Raw genomic sequence first — 24,701 nt, forward strand, 5'->3', positions numbered from 1 at the left:
ACTTTGCAATGGTTAATATTAGCATCAAGACCAATTATAATTGATAATTACCAAAGCATGCTAGTGTATTTTAATTAAAGAAGTGAAGCTGATTCATGAAAGGCCAAAGATCACTGGCTGTGAGGTATGAACAATCTACCCAAGATGGAATACAGCTCAAAAGAGAGAGGGAGAGAGTGGTTTGTGATGAACTGTATAAAATGTCAGGATTGTTTTGGTTAACCTATAAATTTGATCCTAATTCTGGAATAAAACTCCCACTGCTTCATTTTATAATTTTTATTTATCTCTTTTAATACATAATTAACTAATTCTTCTTCCCAGCTAGGATGATGCCATCGTACTGAAAGAGAAATAAAAAATAAATCAATAAATTAAAGTAATTAACTAGTGCATATAAAAAATTATTCCCTCAGAACTGCAAGTATATTTCACTCCGTAACTAGGAAACATACTGAGCAGGCATTATTCACGTAAAGTTTCAATCCAATGTGAAAAGCTAAAACCAACTCAAAAAGATTTCAATATACCTTGAATTATATATACTGATTAATTTTTCAAATTGCATATCTTTAAAAACTGCACAAAGAATGATATTAAAAACCCTTATATTGATTCATCTGTATTACAGGCAAATTTGGCCTTGTTAGTTTTGTTTCCGTTATCAATATTCATACTCTACTCCAGAGTTTATATTGAATGCAATTGATTATTTTCCTCCTCGCTCGCGCGATTGGTGGGAATAGAACCTCGGACCCGTGACCCAAGGCCAGTATGCTATCCATTTGTGGATTTCTTATGAGATTATCGAGTGGACTGAAATCTCCATCTATCAGGGGTAAAAGGCTTATTGTTCTCCACATAAGAAATGAAAACTGTTTGCTCAGGAAAAACAGTCTAATGAATGAAAGAAAAATGATCTGGAACATGTAGTACTTCAGAATACGTGTTGTGATTGCAATTGCTTTCTCTGATTCTCAAATAGGGTGAGACAGACTAATTTTCCTTTACATTGCCAATAGAGTAGACGTAAATCCCAGTATCTTGAGCATAAAGTGTCCTTTAAAATCACATGCTGTGCCATAGCCCAATCAGAAGACAACAGCTTGGCTCCATACAATGTTGCAGAGAAACTTTGTATGTTAGAGCAGTAATCTATGAAAATGGCCCAGCTCCTCTTCTCAGATACTTTTCTATACATCTTAACCTTAGAAATAATCTCTCTGCATTACTGTTGCTTTTTATGCAGTGGTACATTCTGAAAATCAGTTTTAGTCCTTATACCACTCTTCCTCACCTAAAATAACGTATGCTTTCTTTAGTCCATGTCACTTTAAACAAATAATCATGAACTTGATCATGACGGTTGAGAGCAACTGAATGATTAACGAGGGAGCGGTTCGAAGCCTGACTGTGAATTTCAATTTGATATTTACATATTCGTGAAGGTCATTTTGAACTGAAACAGGTAGCGGAGGTCTTAATTTTTCGCTGGCCCTTTGTAAGGGGGAATTGGGGAGCTCCAAATTGCCGGAACGCACCCTGAATTTTACATGGTGGCACGTCAGAGCTCAGAGCTAACAGCTGTCTTGCCTCACCTTCCCTCTCCACTCATTTGGTTCTCCCCTAACCCCAACCATATACAGCTGCCTAAAGTTATGTACACGGGATGGCAGGTCAAGACTGACAGTAGTTGGGATAATTTATTTACAAAGATGAATTCATTGTGGAACAAATAAATAATAAGAATGGTTTACAAATGACTACTTAACATATAAATATATAATCAAACTAGCAGACGTACCCGTTCTTCGTACGGGTTGTCAGAAACTGGCTTTAGTTACTCATACTATCAGTGTGACTGACTTCATTAGATATTTATACCACTGGTGTATTTACTTAAGTACGTAGAAATTATTTGTCATGTTTGGAATTACAGTGTATCATCTTTTCTTCATGGGGGCCTCTAAATATTAGTTCCTAATTAGCATCGACCTCTAAGATCTTTTGCTACCATGTTTTTCCTTCATTCCCACCTAGATATATCTGCTCCCTTCACAAAGCTGCAGGTTTAGTGTAAGTATACTTCCGCTAGATATTACCACAAATGTAAATATTATTGAATGTATTAGTTTGATCCGACATTTCGTAACTATTACAAATGATCAAGGAAATATGCGATGCATAAAAGAAACTGCTATAATTATCGAGAATTGTAATTCTCAGGGCTTGTCACTCATGTTGCAGATCATAATGAATCCGAGTATAAAGGTTGTTTTCATGGTTACAATGATCGTAAAAGTAGACTAAAATATCGGCACTAATAACATCAGTGATCCTACTACTCCACGATTTGATAGAAAATAGTTTAAACCATAGGTAACAGACTCCGCAAAATGCTGAAACTTAAGCCAGTACGTAAAAACGGAGGCCCATCGGCAACCGCTGGCAGCTGTACTACGGAGATCTCCGGGGCTATTAATTTTATACTTCACTCCCTTTTCATCCCCGCCCAAAGGAGCGCTATGAGCATCTTGATTTTGGTTGGCAGCTGTGCCTAAACGTACATGCATAATCTAGCTGCTGTAGAATCCTGGAGCTGACGTTGCCATGGTTACGGCTGTTCGTTTCTTTATCTGATTCCTAGAGCAGGGGTAGTGTGGTTCCAATATCTCCATAACTGCTGGTTTTAGGGCCCGAAGGGTTCACCAAGTTTTGTTCTTTGCGTCAAGGGGCTTAAAATGAGTTTTTTTTTGTAGTTGCTTTACGTCGCACCGACACAGATAGGTCTTATGGCGACGATGGGAAAGGAAAGGGCTTGGAGTGGGAAGGAAGCGGCCGTGGCCTTAAGGTACAGCCCCAGCATTTGCCAGGTGTGAAAATGGGAAACCAAGGAAAACCATTTTCAGGGCTGCCGACAGTGGGGTTCGAACCTACTATCTCCTGAATACTGGACGCACTAAAGTGACTGCAGCTATCGAGCTCTGTAAAATGAGCTTTGTCTCATCCTTGTACGACAAATTCGATTTCGCCTATATTAGCATATTTTAATATTGTTATATCTCCCCCCCCCCCCCAAGAATGAAAATAAAACACAGCCCACGTTACTCACTGGCAATGTAGCTCTCTATAAGTAATTTTTAAAATCGGTTCAATAGTTTTGGAGGCTATCTGTTACAAACAAATATACAAATTTTTCCTCTTTATAATATTAGTATAGAAGTATAGATTACATCCCTACGCATATGGTTGCCATCAGGAAGGGCATCCAGCCGCAAAACAGGGCCAAATCCACATGTGCGACAGTTCGCACCCGCAACCCCACAGGTGTGGGTAAAGCGGTAGATGAAGATACTCATTTTAAAAATTCACCCGCTTTTTTCATTCTTTTCACCCACTTACGTGGATTTTCCAAAAAGAGAGTATTCATTTTTAAAGGAGATTTCAAGTACCAATTTTAAAGTCTGTAACATCTTCATTTTTTGAGATATATGTATCCTCATATAAAGAATTAAACTACTTCCTCACTTCTTTTCACCCCCCCCAACCCTCCCGCACTTAAGTGGATTTCTTGAAAACGATATTTGCGTTCTTTTATTTTTAAAACGGATTCCAAATATCAATTTTCATGTCTGTAACATGTCAGGTTTTTGTGATTTATTGTAGATAATTTCACTGCTGTAGAATCCAGGAGCTGACGTTGCAATGGTTACGGCAGTTCATTACTTTATCCGATTCCTAGAGCAGGGGTTGTGTGGTGCCAATATCTCTGTGACGGTTGGTTTTAGGGCCTTAAAACATGATTCTCGGGCCCGTAGGGGTTACCGAGTTTTGTTCTTTGTATCAAGAGGATTAAATTGAGCTTTGTATCGTCCTTATACGACAAATTCGATATTTTGCCTATATTAGCCTACTATTTTTATACCTTCCCCCCGTGCCTCCCAACCTCGAATTGTTTTGAAAATAAAATACAGGCCGTGTTACTCGCAATGTAGCTGTCTATAGGTGAAGTAATTATTAAAATCGGTCAGTAGTTTGAGTCTATTCATTACAAACATACAAATTTTTCTTCTTTATAATATTAGTACAGAAGTATAGATATGTGCATCATCATGACATTCAGTGTTCAAGAAATGACTATTCTAACAGTCTGGCATTGGCTCATTGTTCATGGCATGATAACACAAAACACAAGAGAACAATGTGCACATCTTATAAACTAAACATGGGTACAATCATTTCCAGCACACATTTTATCAGTCAAATCATGAAAATTAGCTTGCAAGTCTATGAAACTCTTCTTTCACATAATCTTGAACCATTGCAACATTGTCAGTAATGGACCTGCTTTCCAAGGATATTTTAGCATTGTTAAAAAAGCAATCATCTTGTAATTGGTTTTGTGCTAGCATTTGACTAGTTATAATGAAAAGTCTGTTTTTTAGTTTTAATTTTGACTGGCCGTGTAAATTCCTTACAAGGCAAGTGTTTTCCATTAGACGGAGTAAACATTTTAGTTGTCGGAAGAGTACAAGATCACACGGCTAGCAAAGATACAGAGTTCCTTTTGGTACGTATTCAATTTCTAAGTTTGTTCGTCAGATTCAAGTTGTGCATTTTTGCCCTGGCCACTGAATTAATATACGAGTATATTTCTTCCTTCTTCCCGTAATTGTGAATTGAAAACGTTTTGGAACCAGTAGCATACATGCCCTTTCCCCATTTTCCCGGATGAACAATCAATGACATATTTAAAGGCGTCCATGTAGGCTTTGATACTTTCTTGTACCCTAGGTCCAAACTTACCATTAATTCCCTGGAAAACTAACAAGAACAAATGTCCCTGGCTTTGGAAATGTAATATTGCACTGTATGGGAGTGTGTAAAACTATTCCAGCAAACAAGCGTAGCAAGAATGTCTTGCATACCAAGAAAAACATAACTTTGTGTTGCCATTTCGTACTTGAATCAGGGCGGGTCCGAATTCCAGATGTTGCCATCCGGGATCGTGTTCTCTTCTTGCAGTTCATTACAAATTTTTAACCACTTCATGTCGTACTTCTTTGGTTTAAAATGATTTACCGACTAGTTTGGTTACTTCTCGGAACCGAATTTTCAAATGCCTTTTAAGGTTTGTCAAGTAGGAGTTGCCCTGGATAGTGTGTTTGGAGCAATACAACTCTCTACCCTCACCAATCCAACGTGCAATGCCCAACATTGTGACATAAATAACGCATCCTTGCCTTGGTGAACTCTTCTTTCACATAATCTTGAACCATTGCAACATTATTGCAGCTCTTATTAATGCCTACAGGAAGCTACAGAGTTTTCTGATAAAGATCAAATCATATACATATAAAGACAACGTTTGATGCAATTTTGGAGGTAGAATGCAAAATTTTTCAGGGGAAGAATCCACCGTTTCCTTGCAAGCGCCTCCAAAATCCTCTTATAATCAACTAATCCCGCCTCCTTCAATTTTGAAACTCCTCCTTTAAATATATTTTATTGAAATGCACCATAGCAGTCTCCCTCTGCTGTTATCTTCCAAGGGAGAATCCATTGTTTCCCCAGACAACCTATCCTTTTACCTCGCAACCCGAACTACCAAATTTGGTCCATTCATCCTAAATAACCCGTCTCTCATTACAATTGCCCTGCTCCCATTGTTCCCACCTTTCTACAACCAATAATTCTGACCAATTTCATGTTTTACTTTAACTTATGAACAAGGCGCCTGATGTCACACCTCACCTACCCCCTTATAGCAAAGCAGGTTTGAGAAAAGAGCAACGTAAGGGTGAATACATCTGGAAAGTCATCTCTTTCTTACCATTGATGCTTTCACACTATATTTTGCCATTTCAGAATATACTACACGTATTCCTGTACTTATATTGCACTGGTTACCAGCAGCCGTAGCCTTATGTTACAACCCTATCATTTGGGAGGTGTTAAAAAAGGAAAGCCATATTCAAGGCTGTCAACGGCGTGAATTCACCATAGCACAAATGCAAGCTTATAGCTACACATCTCCCCACTACATACACTACTTTAACAAACCTTCTGCTGAAACCACTTCATAGCGTCTTCCTTCGTCAACCGATGTTGAAACCCGACTTTTCCAGTTTTTCTCCTCCTGTGTGCAACATTGAAACCTAAAAGGAATAAAATACCTGAAGTTAACATACAATCAGTAAAAGTTGTTGCACACCAAACATCAGGCAACCTTCCTGGTGAAGAGGAAAACCAAGAAACTACATGAACACGTTCATAGAAAAATAAAACGCATGTCAATATTTCCACAGAAAATGTACTACAAATCAAGAACATGGAAGAGAATTCAGAAATAATTACTGGCATCATTTATAAAAAGATAAGTCAGCCAAACTGCTAGAACTTTAAGAATAACTAATCCAGACAAGATCTTCAGAAGATGCAAAGTTCTGCGTGAAACGTAAAAAATTTCACATTATTTTCTTGACATGGTATAAACCAAAAAGCCTATATCATGTTTATGTAAGCATTAATTACTATATCAGTTTCTTTCAACATTATAGAATCGAGTTAAGATAAAGTTATACGACAGCAAGCTTTCAAATTGTTTTCCAGTATATTTTCAGTATCAAGTGCCATGCTTTCTAACATATGATTCTAGTCTTTGCATTACCACATACTAGCATAACAGCACCAGGGGACATTCACTCTATACGGAATTGACAGATCACTCCACCCTGATCGGAAAGCAACTTACTCATTCAGTTTGTGAATGCCCCCTTTGAACATCACAAACTGCTAATAGTATGCTTTAGCTACTAAATTTGTGTATCAACATATCCACCACTTGTATGTCAACCACCTGATAACACTAATGCAGGCTTATAAACATATTAAAATGCATTGTAATACCTATGTAATACTGGAAGAAACTTTTAATATGTTATTTTAATTACGATCGTTATTTCATTCTAATGTTCTGTTTTACTTCAAGACTTATTCTCAACGAGGATAAGTTACATCATTTAACTCCAGACGTATATGTAAACAACTGACTCACGTGCTGATAAGCGTATTAAATAAGTCTAAGACATGCCAATTTCAGTGTATTGTTGGGGATTATATTGCATGTAACATTTTTTCCATCTTGTGATTAAGGCTGAAGATGACCCAAATAGGGTTTAAACTGGTCCCAACAGGCACGATTTTTTCCGTTACATATATTTATGCACCCGGTCATTATCCTGCATGCGACCAATCATTTTCGGTATTATTTCCTTGCTATGCCCACTAGCGAGCTCTCTCATCAACATTCAAAAGCAATGTCGGAGTCTATTAGTAATACCCGTTGACTGCTGTTCTGTAAAGAAAAAGGAGATCATGTTTTGGTACTAAATGCGTAAATAACGTGTCCGATAACAGTTGTTAACTCATTAAAGATACAGGCTGAATAAATGATCGCTTAATTTGAATGCTAAATACTGCAATTAAGTAAGAATTGGATACACCTCAAGATATGGCAGAGCGAGTCATTGATTACAGAGGTTAGTTTATATTTTCTCGCGTCCGTTAAGTTACGGAAAGGCTATTTTCATGTAAATTTATAGCGAGAAGGTTATACCGGTGCTTGAAGTATGTTTTCATCATACGTATAGTACAGTTAATTTAGGCTAGGTGACGCTATTTGAATAAGAAAACTGAAACATTTGCCACAAAATGCAATCGATCATCTTGGGTACCAACATAATGGGAATCGACATCTATATCATCTTCGGTACGGTATAGTTTTTGCGCTATGTGTGTTTGCGAGATCTCCCATCAACATTGTAAGGCGGCGTTGGAGTCGATTAGTAACACATATCGACCGCTGTTCTCTACTCTTCTTTCTTCACTATAATGCCATTCAAAGTAGACGACGGCACCCCCAGCTCATTCGCCAAAGCAACACGGGGAAGTACAAATGCCTCCACTTTCCTTATAATCTCCACTTTTTAGTGCCTTTCGCTTGATCACTTTCCTGTGAGTTCTGCTCATTTACACTTAAAATGTTTGTACGTTGATATTACAAGAACGACTAACTTCACTGGCTCCTATTCACACTAATTACGCTACACTAAGCTTGGCAATCTGTAGCGTAGACTTACCAAGACGAAAAGACCTGTACTACAGTTCGTTAGAACGTGCAATCTATCTTCCTCACACCCCCTGACACTTGCTTCAAGTTAAAGGCAGCAAATGGGAAATCCGTCAACTTATTCTTAGAACCTATTCATAGACCTATATCGCCCCTGCATTCCTACTGGTTGTTTTGCAAATACTGCATGGACAAGCCGGTACCGAGTTTATTTTCCTGCTTTAAATCTCTTCATGCTATAGGTAATGAAGGAAAGAAACGCAGGTTCGAAGTTACAGAAATGAGTGCATGGAAAAGTATTGAGGTATTATGTGCGAGTGATAAAGGAGCAGTACCAACACTGGCACATCTAAATGTAAACAGTTTCTTTACCCGCGAAAATTTTATTTCATGTCTCCTCAATCTTTGTGCTACGTTCTAATAATGCAATGTAATAATTACGAATAACACAATAATACAATGTTTAGCTCGTATAAAGGTTAAAATAAAAATAACTTTCAATTTTATGACAACACGTAGTATAGCAGTGCCTCTGTGTGCATGTGGCAGGCCCCCTCCCACCAACACCCAGCTGGTTATCAACATTCGTTCAACTTCGTAGACGATCGGAATTTCCTCTACGACAAGACCCATAAGTATTATTGCAACAACGTAAGAGACGGCTTGGAAGGAAATAAACAAGGGAATAAAAAATCAAACAGGTTAGAAAATTCAATTTTGTGGTAGATTAGACCTAGATGGTACTTAGTTTTTTTGCAATTATTATTGCCCTTTTTTCAGTTCTTAATGTCGGAGCCACCTCAATTAATGACTTCACCCTGCCGCGGCACGCAACTCACTCCGTTAAAATGTTATCAAACCATCCAATACGTGCTTTGTGTTTCCCGTGTAGAATCCCATTTGATTCTATTCCGCTTGATGTGAACGGTGGAGTGGAAATTTCGACAGATGTGTTCGATTCAATTCCACAAGGTGAGAGTGAGCACCTGGTGTTCGTATTGTCATAGTGTGACGTCATATGGCCAGGAGAGGCTTCATGACAGGTGCAAATGGTCTAACACAGGGTTCAACTTGCGCAGAGACTGGAAAGTTCTAACCACGAGCTGCTTTCAGTGAACATTTTCTATATCAAGGGGCTATAAAATCTGAACTGTTTAACTGGGGAATATATTTACAACAGAACACTTTAAGGGGGCACATACAGCTTAAGTGGTCAAAAAAATTGATTTTTCTATTTTGTTTTGTGATGTTAGATTATACTCTTCTGCGTAATTCCACGAAAGAATTACATTAATATCTGCAATAGTTCTTGAGTTATGGCTTAAAACAATTTAAATCCCTGCAGGCACCACGTCCCATTCTGCTGCACATAGATCGGAACGCGTTCATGCCTTGTTTCCGAGTTATTACATTTTATGGCCTTCATTGGACCACTCTAGCCAACTTTATACAAAGATTTTTTCAGTTTCCTGTCAGCCCAGTACTTCTTCATTCTCCCTGATCTTATCCTTTCTTCATTGGAAATCACCCTTCCCATTGTCTGTTTGTTGATTCTGATTTGCAGTCTGGTTTGTTTGTGAGTTTCTTGATTTTGTTGGTTCTGTTTCTTAGGTCTTCCACTGAAATTTGTAGTTCATATCTGCCTTGATTTCTATAATCCACTTAATGTTGCACTTACTATTCCATACTTTTTCTATTATTCTCCTGATGATCCCGTTTTCTGGTGTCCTGATTAGATGTCCAAAAAATGAAATGCGTTTCTTCCTGATTGTGTTCATTACCGGTTCTATTTCCTTGTAGACTGTTTCATTAGAAGCTACTCTCCAGTGTCCATCTTCTTGGTATGATTTTTTGATGCACGTTCTAATGATTCTTATCTGTATCTTGAGTATTTTGTCTATTTGTGCAGTTAATTGTTTTGAAGATGGCTTCGCTTGCGTATGCTATTTCTGGTTGAGTGACTGATGTTTTAATTTTCTTGCAATTGACAGGCCCTTTTTGTTGTAGGTATTCTTGGTAACATATTGTGCTCTGGCCAGTTTATTTATTCTGTTTTATGCCATGCTGGCTTTTCATTGAGGTTATATGTTATGATTTCTCTCAGATATTTAAATTTATCTACAATTTTGATTTCTTGGTTTCCTATGGCAATTTTGATTACTGTCTTTTCAAAAGATATTCCAAGACCAATTTTCTGTGCTATTTCCTGTAGTGATATAACTTCTTGTCTGGTTTCCTGAATATTGTTGACAAGAGAGCAAGGTCATCGGCAAAACCTAGGCAATTTAAACTTAAGTTGTCTTTGGGTCTTCCAATTTGGATGTTCTTTGGGTTACTGTTGTACCATTCCCTCACATATTCCAAGGCACAGTTGAACAGCAGTGGTGAGCCTGTTTTTATGATGAATGGCTCAGAGAATTCCCCTCTGAACTTTACTTATGATTTAGTGTTGGTTAAGGTGAGTTCAATCAATTTGATTAATTTTGGATGGAGCCCAAAATTTCTTAAAATTTTCAACATTGAAGGTCCATGGATACAGTCGTAAGCTTTTTTTATAAAGTCCATGAAGGTTATTGCAAACGGTTTGTTTTGCTTCTTGTAATATGCTATGGCTAATTTTAAAGAGATGATTTGTTCTGCACAGCTTCTCCAAGGTCTGAAGCCTCCCTATTACTACAGGCAAATTCATATTTGCCGCAGGAACTGATTGTCATATGATTTGCTCACTTTCTCACACTTCCATGGCACCGGTAGAGACATCTACTTCCTTTTTGTTATTGTTTGTTACCATGCCTACAAAAGATCAGCTGTTTACAGATATGCATATGTGACTTCTGTTTTTATTACGTAAATCTATTGTCTAGCGAGTTGTTTTAAATTGGAACATGGTAAAGAGGAAATCTTCCTGTTTACTATGGGAATGCTATCAGGGAAAACTGTAATTCTGTAAATGAGATAAGGAAGGCTATCTGGCATGTACGGTACCACAAAGCATCCTCAGATGGCAAGCCATACCATTATTTCTGCCCAAAGGGACCTAATTTTTGGTGCTCTTACCAAAATGCCATAGTCGAAGGGCAAATTCAGGCTTAAAAACACAAAAATAACATATCCCTTTCTGTAATGGAGGTCGGCAAACCTCTGTTTAATGTAGTTAAAACAGATCTCCCAAAGATGTGTGTAGGAGGCCACACCCAGAACAATAATGAATCACTGAACTCCAAAATTGGGAGAATTTGCCCAAAATGGCTTTGCAGGGCATAAAGTGGTAGGCATAGCAGTAAATGATACTGCTATGACTTTCAATGATGGTATGCAGAATAGATTTGAAGTTTTTGAAGAGCTACAACTTGTTCCTGGAGAGTACTGCCTCCAGGCTTTAAGCCATATCAATGCTCAACGAGTCACAGCCTAAAAAGAGCTCAACAATCAGCAAAGGAGGCAAGGAAAGTAAGGAGAATAAAGCATCCCAGAGAAACTCACAAGAGGGAATCATATATGAACCCGGGATGTTCTAGGGTTCATTTCAGTTGTAACTTTAATGTTCATTTACCGCAACTTGAGTTTTTCAAAACGTTTTCCCTTGTAACATGAACAGTTTTCAAGATATGAGCATGAAAGTTTGTACTTTAAATCACTTTCTAGTGTTCTAAAAAGTGAATTAATTTCGTAGTAACAGCTTGGCCAGATCTTTTTTTTTAAAAAAAAAAAATTTTTTTGAAATAAAAGTAACTAAAAATGAATTATAGGAAATTGTTTCAAAAATATTACTTAAAAATAAAAAGTTTTGGAAAACTTAATTCAGTTTGTTCCTCAATTATTTGAGAGTATATAAAATAAAATATTAGAATCAGTCCAAAATTGTGGATGATACGAGGGAAACTCTACTCTTGTGTGAAAAAAACTGCAAAATTTGAAATGCCGAAAAACATCTTTAAAAATTTTAATTTCCTAAATATTGATAAATATACAGGTTTACAAGGAACTTTTAGTCATGCATGCAAAATTTTAGCTAAGAAGGCCCTGTGGAAGCTGTAAAAATTGAAATTGAATGTTACCTATTTTAGATAGGTTTGAGCTGTATGTGCCCCCTTAACCCATTAACGCCGTGAGTGATCATATGATCATGCATCGCAATGCCTTATATAATATTGTATATTTTCAAATCCTTCGGGTTTGATCTACTAATTATTGTTTTATTCTCTTTGACGTATATCTGGCAACTCAGCCTGATCGATATATTGTTATAGTTCTCAATTGGCGGCATTATTGCATTGTGAGTTGGAGTGTGCCTCTGTGTGAGGATCAACAATGGATGCGTGCTTCAAGTAATTGTTTTCTAGCCCTGTTCACACGTATTAGCCCATGAAAACTGCACCGATATATTCTATATTAATCATATTGAATGCTGGATAATTTCCAAGAGGAAAAATGTTCTTACTACATTATATGCCAAGAATTTTTAACGTGATCGTACAAACATGTTAGGCTCTAGCGGTGGCTTTCGATTTCATAAAATATCACATGTAATGAGCTAGGATTTCAGGCGAATATTATCAGGGGTCTCTGTTTTAACATTTTAAAAGTTATTTCTCCTACTCCCACTGCTATTATATGTTTTACGGCATATCTGTGCCCTAACCTTCGCTTCTACATCTCAATAATGGTGCTCGAAAACATACCTACGGTATTTGCGAATGTATCGGACATTTCTATTAGTCCATAATATAGGCAAAAGTACGTTTAGACTGTAAACAGCCTGCTTTCTGTACACATGTCCTGATTTTTTGCAGGGACATAACTCTAAAGGAAGTCCTCGATATTTCCGAGGCTGATGACAGTGAAGAGGAAACGGTGAAGGGAATATTCATCGAACCGCCTGAAGTGAACGCACCATCTGATGAAAATTCAGGTGACGGAGATGGTGGTGGTTTAGTTGACAATCTCACTGGCCGTCAACTATCCAGCAAGGCGGAAATTGTATATACAAATAATGTACGTTTGGGAGGATGCGCAACAGATGATACTGAACAAGCAGACACTTCTGCCAAGAAGAAGAAAACAAACATTTACTCGTGGAATAAGTGTAATGTACTAAACCAAGAGTGTGTTTTTCCAGAACCCGACTACACGTTGCTTCGTGATAAATCCCCTGTGCAGTGTTTTGAAACTTTCTTTGATGGTGAAGTTATTGAACTGCTGTTGCAAGAATGAAGAAAGTACGCACTTTTTAAAAATTCCCCTGATCCTAATTTCTCGCCAGAGGAAATGAAAGTATTTATTGCTATTCTGTTGCTGTCTGGTTACAACCCTGTTCCCAGTAAACGTTCGTACTGGGAAGCAAGTGAGGACTTGCGCAATGAACTAGTTGTCAATGCTATGCGCAGAGACAGGTACTTAGATATGTGTAAATTTATTCATTGTGCAGATAGCACCCAGCCAGTTACCAATGACAAGATGTGGAAATTACGCCCCCTTATGGATCATCCAAAAAAGCGATTAATTTCCATGTTCAGGCCTGAACACAATATCGATTTCGACGAGTGCATGGTAAAATACTTTGGCAGGCACGGCTGCAAGCAATTCATAAGGGGGAAACCGATACGTTTCGGTTACAAAGTCTGGTGTTTCAATACATCCTCTGGATACCTTATCAATTTTGATTATTTATCAAGGAAAGAATCCAAAAGAAAACTCTGAATACGAAGAGGCCTACGGTAAATGTGCAGCTCCCATGATGCTGATGTTAGATGAACTGCCAGAGGACATCAAAATACTGCCGTTCCGCCTTTACTTTGATAACCTGTCACAAACATGACACTTCTTCAAGAGCTGAAGCGCCATGGCTACGGAGGGACTGGGACTATCAGAGAGAATCGTGTTCCCAAAGAATGTACTCTTACCACAGTAACGGAAAAGAAGAAGCCCCGTGGAACATTTGAGGTCACCATGTGTGTGGAAGATGGGATTGGAATTGTAAGATGGGTTGACAATTCCGTCGTAACCATTGCATCCACGTGCTACGGCGCAGATCCTGCATCTTCCGTTTCACGTTACTCTCAAACAGAGAAGAAGAGAGTACGTGTGAGAAGTCTCGCTGTTTTCGGGGCATACAATAGGCACATGGGAGGAAGAGAGAAAATGGATAAGAACGTCTCCTACTACCGCATAGGCATACGGGGGAAGAAGTGGTGGTGGTCCCTATTTACGTAAATGCTCGATGCTACAGCACAAAATGCCTGGCAGCTTATGAGAAGATCAGGTGCTGACATCCCTCAGCTTGACTTTCGCCGCCGCATCGTACAGACATATCTCAAGGCGTACAGGAACCCACCATCTGGGGCAGGACGTCCCATTGGAACGGTTCATCAAGGTCGCACCCCCCAATGTTATTCGCTTAGATGGCAAAAATCTAGTAGCATCTGGTAATCGTCGCAGATGTGCTGGAATTAACTGTTTCAGCACTATACGTAGCCAGTGCTTGAAATGCAAAGTTGGACTCTGCATTCCTTGCTTTGTACCTCACCATACAGTTGAATAACGCTAAGAAAAGACAACCAAATCGGTAAACGGTGATAGAGTGATGAACAAATGCTTTTTCTTATGGCTCTCACGTTTTTCATTTCATGGTTTGTTGTACCCATATATTTTACACAAGTGTTTTTTTACATTATATGTTAAATTTGTAGAACGTGCCTGTCGCCTATTAAAATAATAATACATTTACAATGATATTAATGATAAAATGAAATGCTCCCACTCCCGCCTAGCGTGATCATATGGACATGGTCCTTCGCGAGGAAACTACTGGGCGGAAATGCGTAAAACTTCATACACATACTCTAGACACTATCAGAAGCAACATGTATAACAGGCAAATAAAAATTCTAAAAAAAAAAATTTCCGGCGTTAACTGATTAAATGGGGAAAAATATACATGTATCTTCACGCAACCGAACAATGGACGAAGAATATCACACTTCTTAGACGGAAAAACTTCTTATGCTGGAACCATTCTTAACAGTTTCGCTGTACTAAGAATAGGAGAAAAATTAAAATTAAGCTCAGTTAGAAAAGATGATTTTCACTGTGGTCAAGATTTTACTTAGACACAGTACAATCTTGACAATTTATTAATTATTCGTCTTACAACGTTGTGCACATAGCTTTACAGTGTATGGGTCTGCCTATTGCTTACCTGGTGCCTTACGCCACCTCTTATAAGCTGGTGGCTGTAATTAGAACCACAGCTGTCAAACATATTCCTGGGTAACCTAGAGCAATTGCACGGTACAGTAATGAGCTATGACTTCCAAGAAAAGTGTGTTCCTCGATTTGAAGACTAAGACTGAAAATCAGATGGGAGTGAAAAAATAAACTAAACACAGATTGTCAGTTAATTTCAAATCTGAAAAAAAAAGAAAAAAACAAACCAAAAAGTGTACAAAACTGTAAGATTTAAGGTGGAAATAAGACATGAACGGTTGAACAGAATAGGTTCTGTGAAGAAGAAACAGAGACACGAGAGTACAAACAGGTAAATGAAGTTGTGTGAGAGGGGTATGTCAATGCTAGGGCATAAAGAATCCGCATATCTGGAACCCTGTCGCAACAGAAAACTAGAGAGAAAAAAAAAATCAGAAAAGCTGGACTTTAAACCCTTTCACACTCAGCGTGCCAATCTATCGGCAAGAGAGGTTATGGCGAGAAAGCTCATGGCGCCGATACATCGGCTTGGTCCTATTTAGGGATTTTGGTCATTTGCGTGGCTGTCAAATCGTAACAGTTGAATCGTGACGGTACCTTAAAGCGTTCAATTTGCATTTTACTCTACAGATATACCCTCCAGCACTACAAAATATTTTTTATTTTCGACAAATGGAATCTGTTGACAGTGAATGTTTATGTTGTGGTTATTTGAAGTTGTTATTGCATGAATCTGTTTTGATTGGCTTATGAATACAACAATTTGATCTTGCTATGAGTTGAATTTAGAGTTATTACAGTTTCTTTGGTATATCGTGTGTTACATGTACTCCTTAACTATGACCGCTACATGTACAGTGAATAACTGTGTGCCATGCTTCATGAATGAACTGCAGCACACACATCACACTGACATCAAATTATTCAGAATCAAATGTTCTTTCTTTAATGTCTAGGAGTAAAGAAGGAAGACTCAATAATGTCTGATTTTTCTGTCACAAAAAACCATAATTTAATTTTTTAAATTTATTTTCAAAACTTAATATTTTTTTTTGCTTTACCAATAACCATACGTCCTAGGTACAGTATATTCATTTCTGAAATGCTCAGTTTCCTGTATTAGTGTGATTTATTTTATTTTAATGTGTGTTAAACTGCTTACGTGTTGATTTTTTGTAATTTGGTTTGGAAAATCACAGAAATTAATTTGAGTGTCTTCCAGCAAACACCAGCATATAGGCTGAGTGCCAAAGGGTTAAGACATCTAGCGGCTGGTTAGAAATCTTTAGAAGGCATCACGTTTTCAAGAATAGCTGAGGAGAATCTGGAGACCTAAACCAGGATTGTTACGGAGTGGAATGAGAAAGTGGATTCATTAACCCATTCACTGCCCCCCCCCCACACACACACACAAGACGTTTTGGTGCAGTGTGTACTTCACCGATATCACAAGTAAACGCGTGTCATGCTTTGAGATTCCGTGGAAATGCTCAAAGAAGTTCTGTACGGCAGATATACCACTCTATTTCGCGTGTTTTGAAAGCGATCTGGTGTTATTTCAGCTTCGTTGGAGTGGAATATCTTTCCTGCTAATGTGTAACCATCATGGCGTCTTGATGTAGTTGACATTCATCTCTTGTTGACGAAGAAATTGAATGTTTCCTCATAAATAGTGATTCTGGAGAGCTATATTTTGAAAATAAAGATGGAGAAGATCTAAGTGGTGATAATGAACTATAAGAAAGTGCGAAATGAAGTAGTAAGGAAGAATCTCATGTGGAATTGTCACCCCTTCCTCAGATAAATTATTTTCCCCCAAATATACATGATTTTGATAATACCAGTTCTTGGATAAACAATTTTATATTTCAGTAATAGTATCAACAAGCGGAGTAGCCAAACGTATTAACATGCTACGTCTATGGAGCCAATCTATGCACTCGGCAGGCGAGTGGGTTCGAACCCCACTGTCAGCTGTCCCGAGAATTTTCTTTTTTGTGGTTTCCCTTTTGCACTCCCAAGCAAATGCCGGGATAGTTCCTATTCATAAACCACAGCCGATTCCTTCCACTTCCTTACCCAGTTTCATTCATCATTCATTGCATATTCATTATCTTCTCAACTGAGGTTTGCATCAGGAAGGGCATCCGGCCGTAAAAATATGGTGTAAAATAGAATCTCACTTCATCCCCGACACTGCATTGGGTTGCGGCGATAAGGGGATGATATGCATTCCATTAATAGTATCAGTAAATAGATATCTGCGCAAGTGCTTCTTCCTTAAGAGAGAGAGAGAGAGAAAAAAAAAAAGTAGAGTGAAGAAACAAGAAGTCGCGAACTGTGACTAAACTGATTTTTTCCAGGCTTTACTGTCTAAAATGACAAAAGTCAGGAGGAAAACATTTAAGTAAGGATGTCTCTGCGAGCCATTACATTTTAGTTTTTCTTACAAATGTAAAAGTACATTTTAACCTGGCAGGCTTGATCTACAGACGGTCTCAACACCAAACTGTGGGACTATGAAAGACCATAATAATGCCACACATAAATGCAATGTTTCAACACCCAACCAACTGTATTTTAATTGATCACATACAGACATTTCATAGATTTAGGACATGAAAGATTCTCGTTTGAATTTTTAACATTGTTTTATTGCCATTTTGTCCACAAACTGTTGGCACATAGTTCATTTTAAATAAGGTCTTTGATACTGAATTAACTAACAAGCTGAGGAAAATTTATTTCCTTGAAACATGTACTTGTGTTTGCATATAAGTGTGTATATAAGTACATGATAGTTTTAATAATAATACATTCTGAATTGTACTGACTGGACGGACCCTAGACTCAAATAACTGTTATAAAACAAAACAAGTGCAACAACCTTTGGATCAAGGCATAATTAGATGCACGAAAGAACATAATTTTGCAAATGCAATCCATATTAGCAAACATGGATGGTGCTTCACCTGCTTTAGAACTTTCCAAATCCATTTCAGTAGTGGATACCATAATTTGGATTGTGGAATCTGTTAAAACAATTATCCAAAGGAACTGTGAAGTCCTGTTTTAGAAAGGCAGGGTTGATTATGACTGATAATGAAACACATTAAATCGCTCCTAGTGATACAAATGACTTCAACTTGTCCTCAATCATGCGAATTTCAAACAATGAAGCACAAGAAAATGCCAATATTCAATGTGAATTTTGCTACAGAGGCTGACGTGACTAGAAGTTCATGGAAAATAACCAGGGAGCTGAAATAAATGACGAGAATCACGAAGACGACAATGAAGATCTGGAAACTAAAGAGATTCGTGAAGATTCCAGCGTGAAAACCTACTTTGAAGCTGTGCAGCGTTTGAGGGATCTGGAACAGTTTTCACTAGCTGCAGGTGATTTAGATTTCTTTGACGCATAAAGGAAAACAAGAATATTGGCAGAAAATCGTGTACAGTGCAACAACTCTCATTCAGGAAGCAATTCTTGATTTAAAAAATGATTCCAGTTAATATATACAAGTAATTCAGGTTTTTTTTTAAATCCAGTGAAAAAATTACAGTACTGTAATATTGCATGTACAGTATTGTAGTGAGGCTTCTCTATCTTGATAAGAGTATGAATAAAGTGTTATAGTGCATATAACAAAGTCTACTGAATCTCAGAAAATGCCCAAAATGCAGCAAAGGAACAAGTTGACCATCTTTAACTACACTAGGTAATTCCAGTACACAATAGGCGAGTGCAATATACATAACACTGTTTTGTATGATGTTTACATGTACTCGAGGGAAACTTGTGCATTATGGAAAAAACGTTTTGGCACCATGTGATTCCGCTGGGTAGATTTCACTGCATCAGATATATCGAATTGCAAATAGGGAGGCAAGTTTTAAGATTGCTCCCCCATACCATTGTTCTTTGAATCCCACTGAAAGGGTTTGGAGGCAAGTATGGGGTGCATAACAAAAAATTTCACCCTTATGGAAGAAAACTACAGCCAGAAGTGATTTAACTAACAACTCCTCAGCATTGGAATATGCAGGTAAAAATGTCGACGGAAAAAAAAAAAAAAAAAAAAAAAAAAAAAAAAAAAAAAAGAAAAAAGAAAAGAAAAGAAAAAGAATGTGGGACAGACTGGCTAGTAGAGGATGATATAAAAAGGACTAATACATTTAAATGACTTCAACACAGATGACATTATGGAGCGGACAGAATAATGAATCCTTTCAGTGACAAAACTGACTAGTCTTAATTTTCAGAACCGCACTGAATATCTTGCCAATTCCTTCTAGTGATTGTATAAAGTATTCTTTTACGCAACATGACAGTGGTGTTACGTTGCTACCGACTCCCAGGTTATCTGAAATAATGTATAATAAGGTTATGGTTTCAATAGGCACTGTGCAGACAGATCGAAATGCTACTACTAGCGCAACATAGTGGCCCGTTCTGAAACAAGAGGTGAGGCGTACTGCGCGAGTCTCAGTACAACATGTGTGACAATCGAACAAGATGCGGGTTTAAAACGACTCAATTCGGGCATCTAAGTGAATCATCATGCAATAAAGGAAGAAACCTTGTTGTCAGTGGCCACTTGAACGGCGTTGAAGAGTTAATTTAGAATGGTTTCGGATACATCACAGGAAAAGTCACCCGACAAATGTCTGTCACTTTGCCGCCTTATGTCGTGAAACTCGAGGTAGGAAAGGTGTAGTTAGGTAACAATTTATAAAGTTTATTTACTTAATGCATGTTTGCTAAGTTGTACACATTTTTACTTTGTGTTCAGGTTGAGCAGAATCGTAATGTCTCTACCAACGAATGTTCCTGTCCTGCCGACACCAGAGGAACTTGCAAACACATAGCTGCGGTAGTGTATTATATAAATAACAAAAGTGTTGTCTCCAAAACAGACTGTCCGCAACAATGGAGAGAACCAAACCCGAAAACAATGTCAACAGAAAAATATAGAAAAGGCAAACGAGTAGAACTGTTCGATAAAAAGACTTTGGAGACATCTCTTCCCCTCTTCGAATTAACTGAGGATATTTTAAAACACAACCCTTGCAGTCTTCGAACAATGCTTCAAGCAGAAGCAAGTACTGAAATCGAACAATCGTGCAGGGCCGTAGTCACATCATTTATAGACAGGGTAGTGAATGATGTGGAGAGAGAAGAATGTGAGGAAATTGTGACACAGCTATTATATTTACAAGTCTCTAACGACGTGCGCTTGACAGACAAATACACCTTTCACACTGTGAGTGACGAAATGTTTTTTACCAGCAAATTGCAGGCTGATACAAATCATATAATTAAAATCTCCCTGGACACTCTCTCAATCAGGAAGCCCTCGATGATTTCAAGAAAGGAAGATAAGAATATCTGCTAGCACGAAAGCACATCGGATCAAAACTAGGCGACATAACTTTGATACTTTAGCTCTCGCATTTGTAACTGGATCTCCAATTGGGGGAGCTGCTTTGAACAATCTTTCTTACGGAAGTGAAATGGAAAGTGAAGCAATAGAATGCTATGGAAGTTCATTTGGTGTTCGTGTTATTCGATGTGGGTTAATAATCCACAAGAAACAACCTTGGATTTGTGGATCTCCAGATGGCATAGTTCTCAAAGGAAATGTAGCTGACAGAGTGTTAGAAGCTAACTGCCCATCTTCCTGTAAAGATAAACCAATAGTAGATGAGTCAGGAAATGTGCGAGTACGTTATCTTTACTTTGACGAGCAAAATAACATACAGTTAAAGACAAGTCATATGTATTACACATAAATACAAATACTGATGTACGTAACTGGCTTGGGGAAATGTGATCTATATGTATATAGCAAAGCAAAACAGTTGCCAACACCTTATTTATCAGGACAATAAGTACGTCGAGGAATGTCTCACCAAAATGACAAAGTTCCATTTCAATAATTACTGGCCAAAAATTAGCGGTATTCCTAATAATAATAATAATAAGTATGTATTTGTCAATCCCTGCTTGCTGAACGTTGAAAAGATCAAAATGTAAACAAAAATATATAAAACAAACTGATGGTAGAACAATTCTCAAACTATTCTTTAATTATTGGAGGTTGCAAATTCGTTAACACGCAACACAGATGCACGATGTCACGCACGTGTGGAAAAAGTTCTGTTAGCAATTTCTGTAATATATTGTATATTTTGATTCCTTGAAAACACCTTTCTACGTGAATTCTAACACTCTCAGTATTGCAAGTACTCTCAACTTCCTCAGCTGTTAATCTCCCGTCATGTAAGAACGGCGGTGTCACTATTACGGCACCGCGGCCAGATAAGTTAGTTCTGATGCCAGTAAATCCTTTATCAGCCATGACCTCATCGCTAGGTTGAAGGAAAGTTAATAAACCACTGTCAGTTTTTATGAATGAGTCGCTAGCTTTTCCACCGTAACATTTAGATTTAAAGGCGATCATACCACTAGGCGTGATTGCAATTAAAACTTCTGCCGTGTAACAACCCTTGTATTGAGAATAGAAATACACTCTCTGATCTACTTGGAGAGGCTGTTCAACCCTAAATTCCGTGCAGTCAATAAAGACTCGACAATTACCGTAATTTCCCTAAATGCTGGAGGCATTGTTTCTTCAGCACTTTCCTTACTAGGCTAGAATATAAAATGTTTCATACGCAGTGCCAGTTGCATAAGTACGGTTGTAAAAATACATGAAATTGCTGTCCTGTTAACACCGAATAGCACTCTCAAAGCAGAATAGGAGAGTCCGGTTTTAATTTTCACTAGGAAAATCAATAATCTGGTTTCTTTACATAATTTCGAAACATTACAGTTTGGTAATAACGCAAGCAGCAAGGCAAAGACGTTGAAGTTCACACCTGTTAAATCACACATTTGTGTATTGTTCCTTATGGAACTGTAGTCGTGGAAACCTGGACACTTGATGTCTGCATGATCGTCTTCCGTTCCACACATTTTATCATGTTTCGTAATGTTCCCTCCCAGACCGAAATTAAGTGGAATACATGCTTGTGTATTTACGTCGGTTTTATTTACTGAACAAGAAGACATGAAGTCTGAATAATTAAAATCATATGCATCTGTTCCCAAATTGTACTCGAAAATTTTCCGTCTGATTCTTCCTTTTTTAATCACTTGAGTTGTCTGTGAAAGCGCTGTAAGCTGGATCCCGGCGACACATTCCTCTTCTTGTATTCATCCGGAAATATTGTCGGAACACAGGCTGGACTTAGTCTAGTGGGTGTCCAGATCTTTTGTTTCCGATGAAATGTGCACTACATGTTCCTGAGTAAGTCGTAGGCTGCCAAAGTGATCCATCAGTGCTAAAAATTAAAACCAAAATTAAATTAAATCGGATCAGTTGAACTTATTGCAAACATGTGCAGTACTTATGTGTAGGCCCACTTACTTCGTTCGGTTAACTGCGTGTATCCATCGCCTCCTTCGATCTACGTCTATCGCTCGTTTTGGAAAACAAAATTATACTTCACTTCCCGTATTTGCGTAAGTACTGGAACATCTGACAACACAACAATTGCGTTTACTTGATCTCCTTTTCTCTTCCATTATCATCGGAGTAACTACACGCTTAGTCATAACAGATCAGCTACGGCGAGTCTGGAGTCTGCCCCACGTGTTGTTCTCCGCCCGACCGCTAGAGCGACACGCACGGCGCCTATATCATGACTTAATACATATCGTAAATTACTAGCTCCAAATATAATACAGTTAATATTTTATGGGCAAAAGTATAGATATTATGAAAAGTTTAGAAATTTGTACTGAAACTGCATAACTGAAATCCAAGCTGTTTAAAATAATATACCATATAATTGGTTTACAACAGAAATACAGCAGTTTAAGGTCATACACAACCTCATCAATAAATTGGGTTTAAGAATATATCCTCTGGAATGGAGTGACTCTCATAGAAGTAATCATATGCTTATTCCAAATCTAGTTATTTAAAAAAAATTGAAGTTATGAGTTCAAAACAAGATAGCATTTCACTAAAATTCTTAATTTATGTATATGAACTACCTCTACACTATTCAAAAGGCACGTGTAGGACAGTGAAAGGAAGGGTAAAAGTTTTATATTTACCTGAAGACATTAAATTATAAGATGAAGCAGAATGGAAAGAGCGGGAAAACACAAGTTTCTAGTAGGAACAGAGTAATCCAAAACCAACTCTTACATAATGTAAACTGTCCCTCTCCAAATGTAACATCCCCACTAAAAACATGGGCATGGGTTGCTAAGGAGTAGTTTAATATAGCACATTTTACTAAGCAAGAGTAAAATAATACAGAACACTGCTTGAACAAATGTGCAGATTTCACAGATAACACAAATTCTCATACAGTAACTCTTCCTAAGAGTATTTTCACACACAGGATTTCATGAAGATCATCTACTTCCCCTCATTAATTTGCTTAGAGCGTGTATTTTGATCATACCTTTTTACATGCACAAAATCATATTTCAAAATTCTCTGCGATATACTGCCTTCCACAGATAAGAGGGAAAAAAAGGAAAGCCTCACAACTGTCAACAGTTCTGAAGAAAAGTAGCTCTATTTACACAATATCAGTACTTAACAATGGCACAAAAGGGACAACATTGTAACAATAGAGTAAGGAACATGCAAGAGTGTTGTTCTGCAATGATCGGAGACAGAGCAGGCTGTGGCATTTTAGAAATTCTTTGCATCATTCAAAAGAGGTGAACAGGAAACAAGGAGGACAGCACCCACAATTTACTGCACTGTACAAAGGGCACTAGGAAAGTTTTGTAATGTGAGTGAACGCTTTAGACTTTTTCAAAATAATTTCCACCAGACTCAATACACTTCCACATACGTCCAAACCAGTCACTGAACCAACTGCCACTTTTCTTCGGTTACATTTTCACACTCTTGATCCCATGTTGCCAGAAGCTCCTTGCCGGATGCAAAACGCTGCCCTTTCAGTTTCATCTTCACCTCTGGGAAGACTGCGAAGTCACATTGGGCAAGATCATGACTGTATGGAGGGTGATCAAGCACAGTCAACCCTGACCTGGCAAGAAAAATCCATTGTTACATTAGCACAATGTGCCGGAGCATTGTCATGATGCAAGACCTAAGTGTTGAGCCGTGACCTTGGATGGAGCTGCTTGAGAGCCTGGATGACCTGAGGCAGACAAGTCTCACTGTACCACTTCGCAGTAACTGTCCTTTGTGTTTCTAACACAACCTGAGCGTGGATGATGCCCCGTTTAGTGAAGAATACTGCAAACATTCTTTTCTTCACCGACCTTGACTTTCGCACAGCCACAGGAGTACCTTCATCTTCA

At 38.0% G+C, this 24,701-nt stretch overlaps 1 protein-coding gene across 2 annotated transcripts in view; it reads right to left on the bottom strand.

Annotated features, from left to right (window-relative positions):
• Nucleotides 1-264: 264 nt before the first annotated feature.
• Nucleotides 265-24,701, bottom strand: part of RpL11 (ribosomal protein L11) — a 56,887-nt gene continuing 32,450 nt past the window's right edge. For both annotated transcript variants that reach the window (XM_067136483.2, XM_067136482.2), the window contains exons 5-6: nt 6,064-6,158; nt 265-343 (exon numbers count right to left, since the gene is read on the bottom strand). In XM_067136483.2, the coding sequence (XP_066992584.1) occupies nt 308-343; nt 6,064-6,158 (131 nt within the window). In that variant the 3' untranslated portion in view covers nt 265-307. The remainder of the gene's footprint in view (nt 344-6,063; nt 6,159-24,701) is intronic.

Source organism: Anabrus simplex, chromosome 1 (assembly GCF_040414725.1).
Source record: "Anabrus simplex isolate iqAnaSimp1 chromosome 1, ASM4041472v1, whole genome shotgun sequence".
Lineage (NCBI taxonomy): Eukaryota > Metazoa > Arthropoda > Insecta > Orthoptera > Tettigoniidae > Anabrus > Anabrus simplex.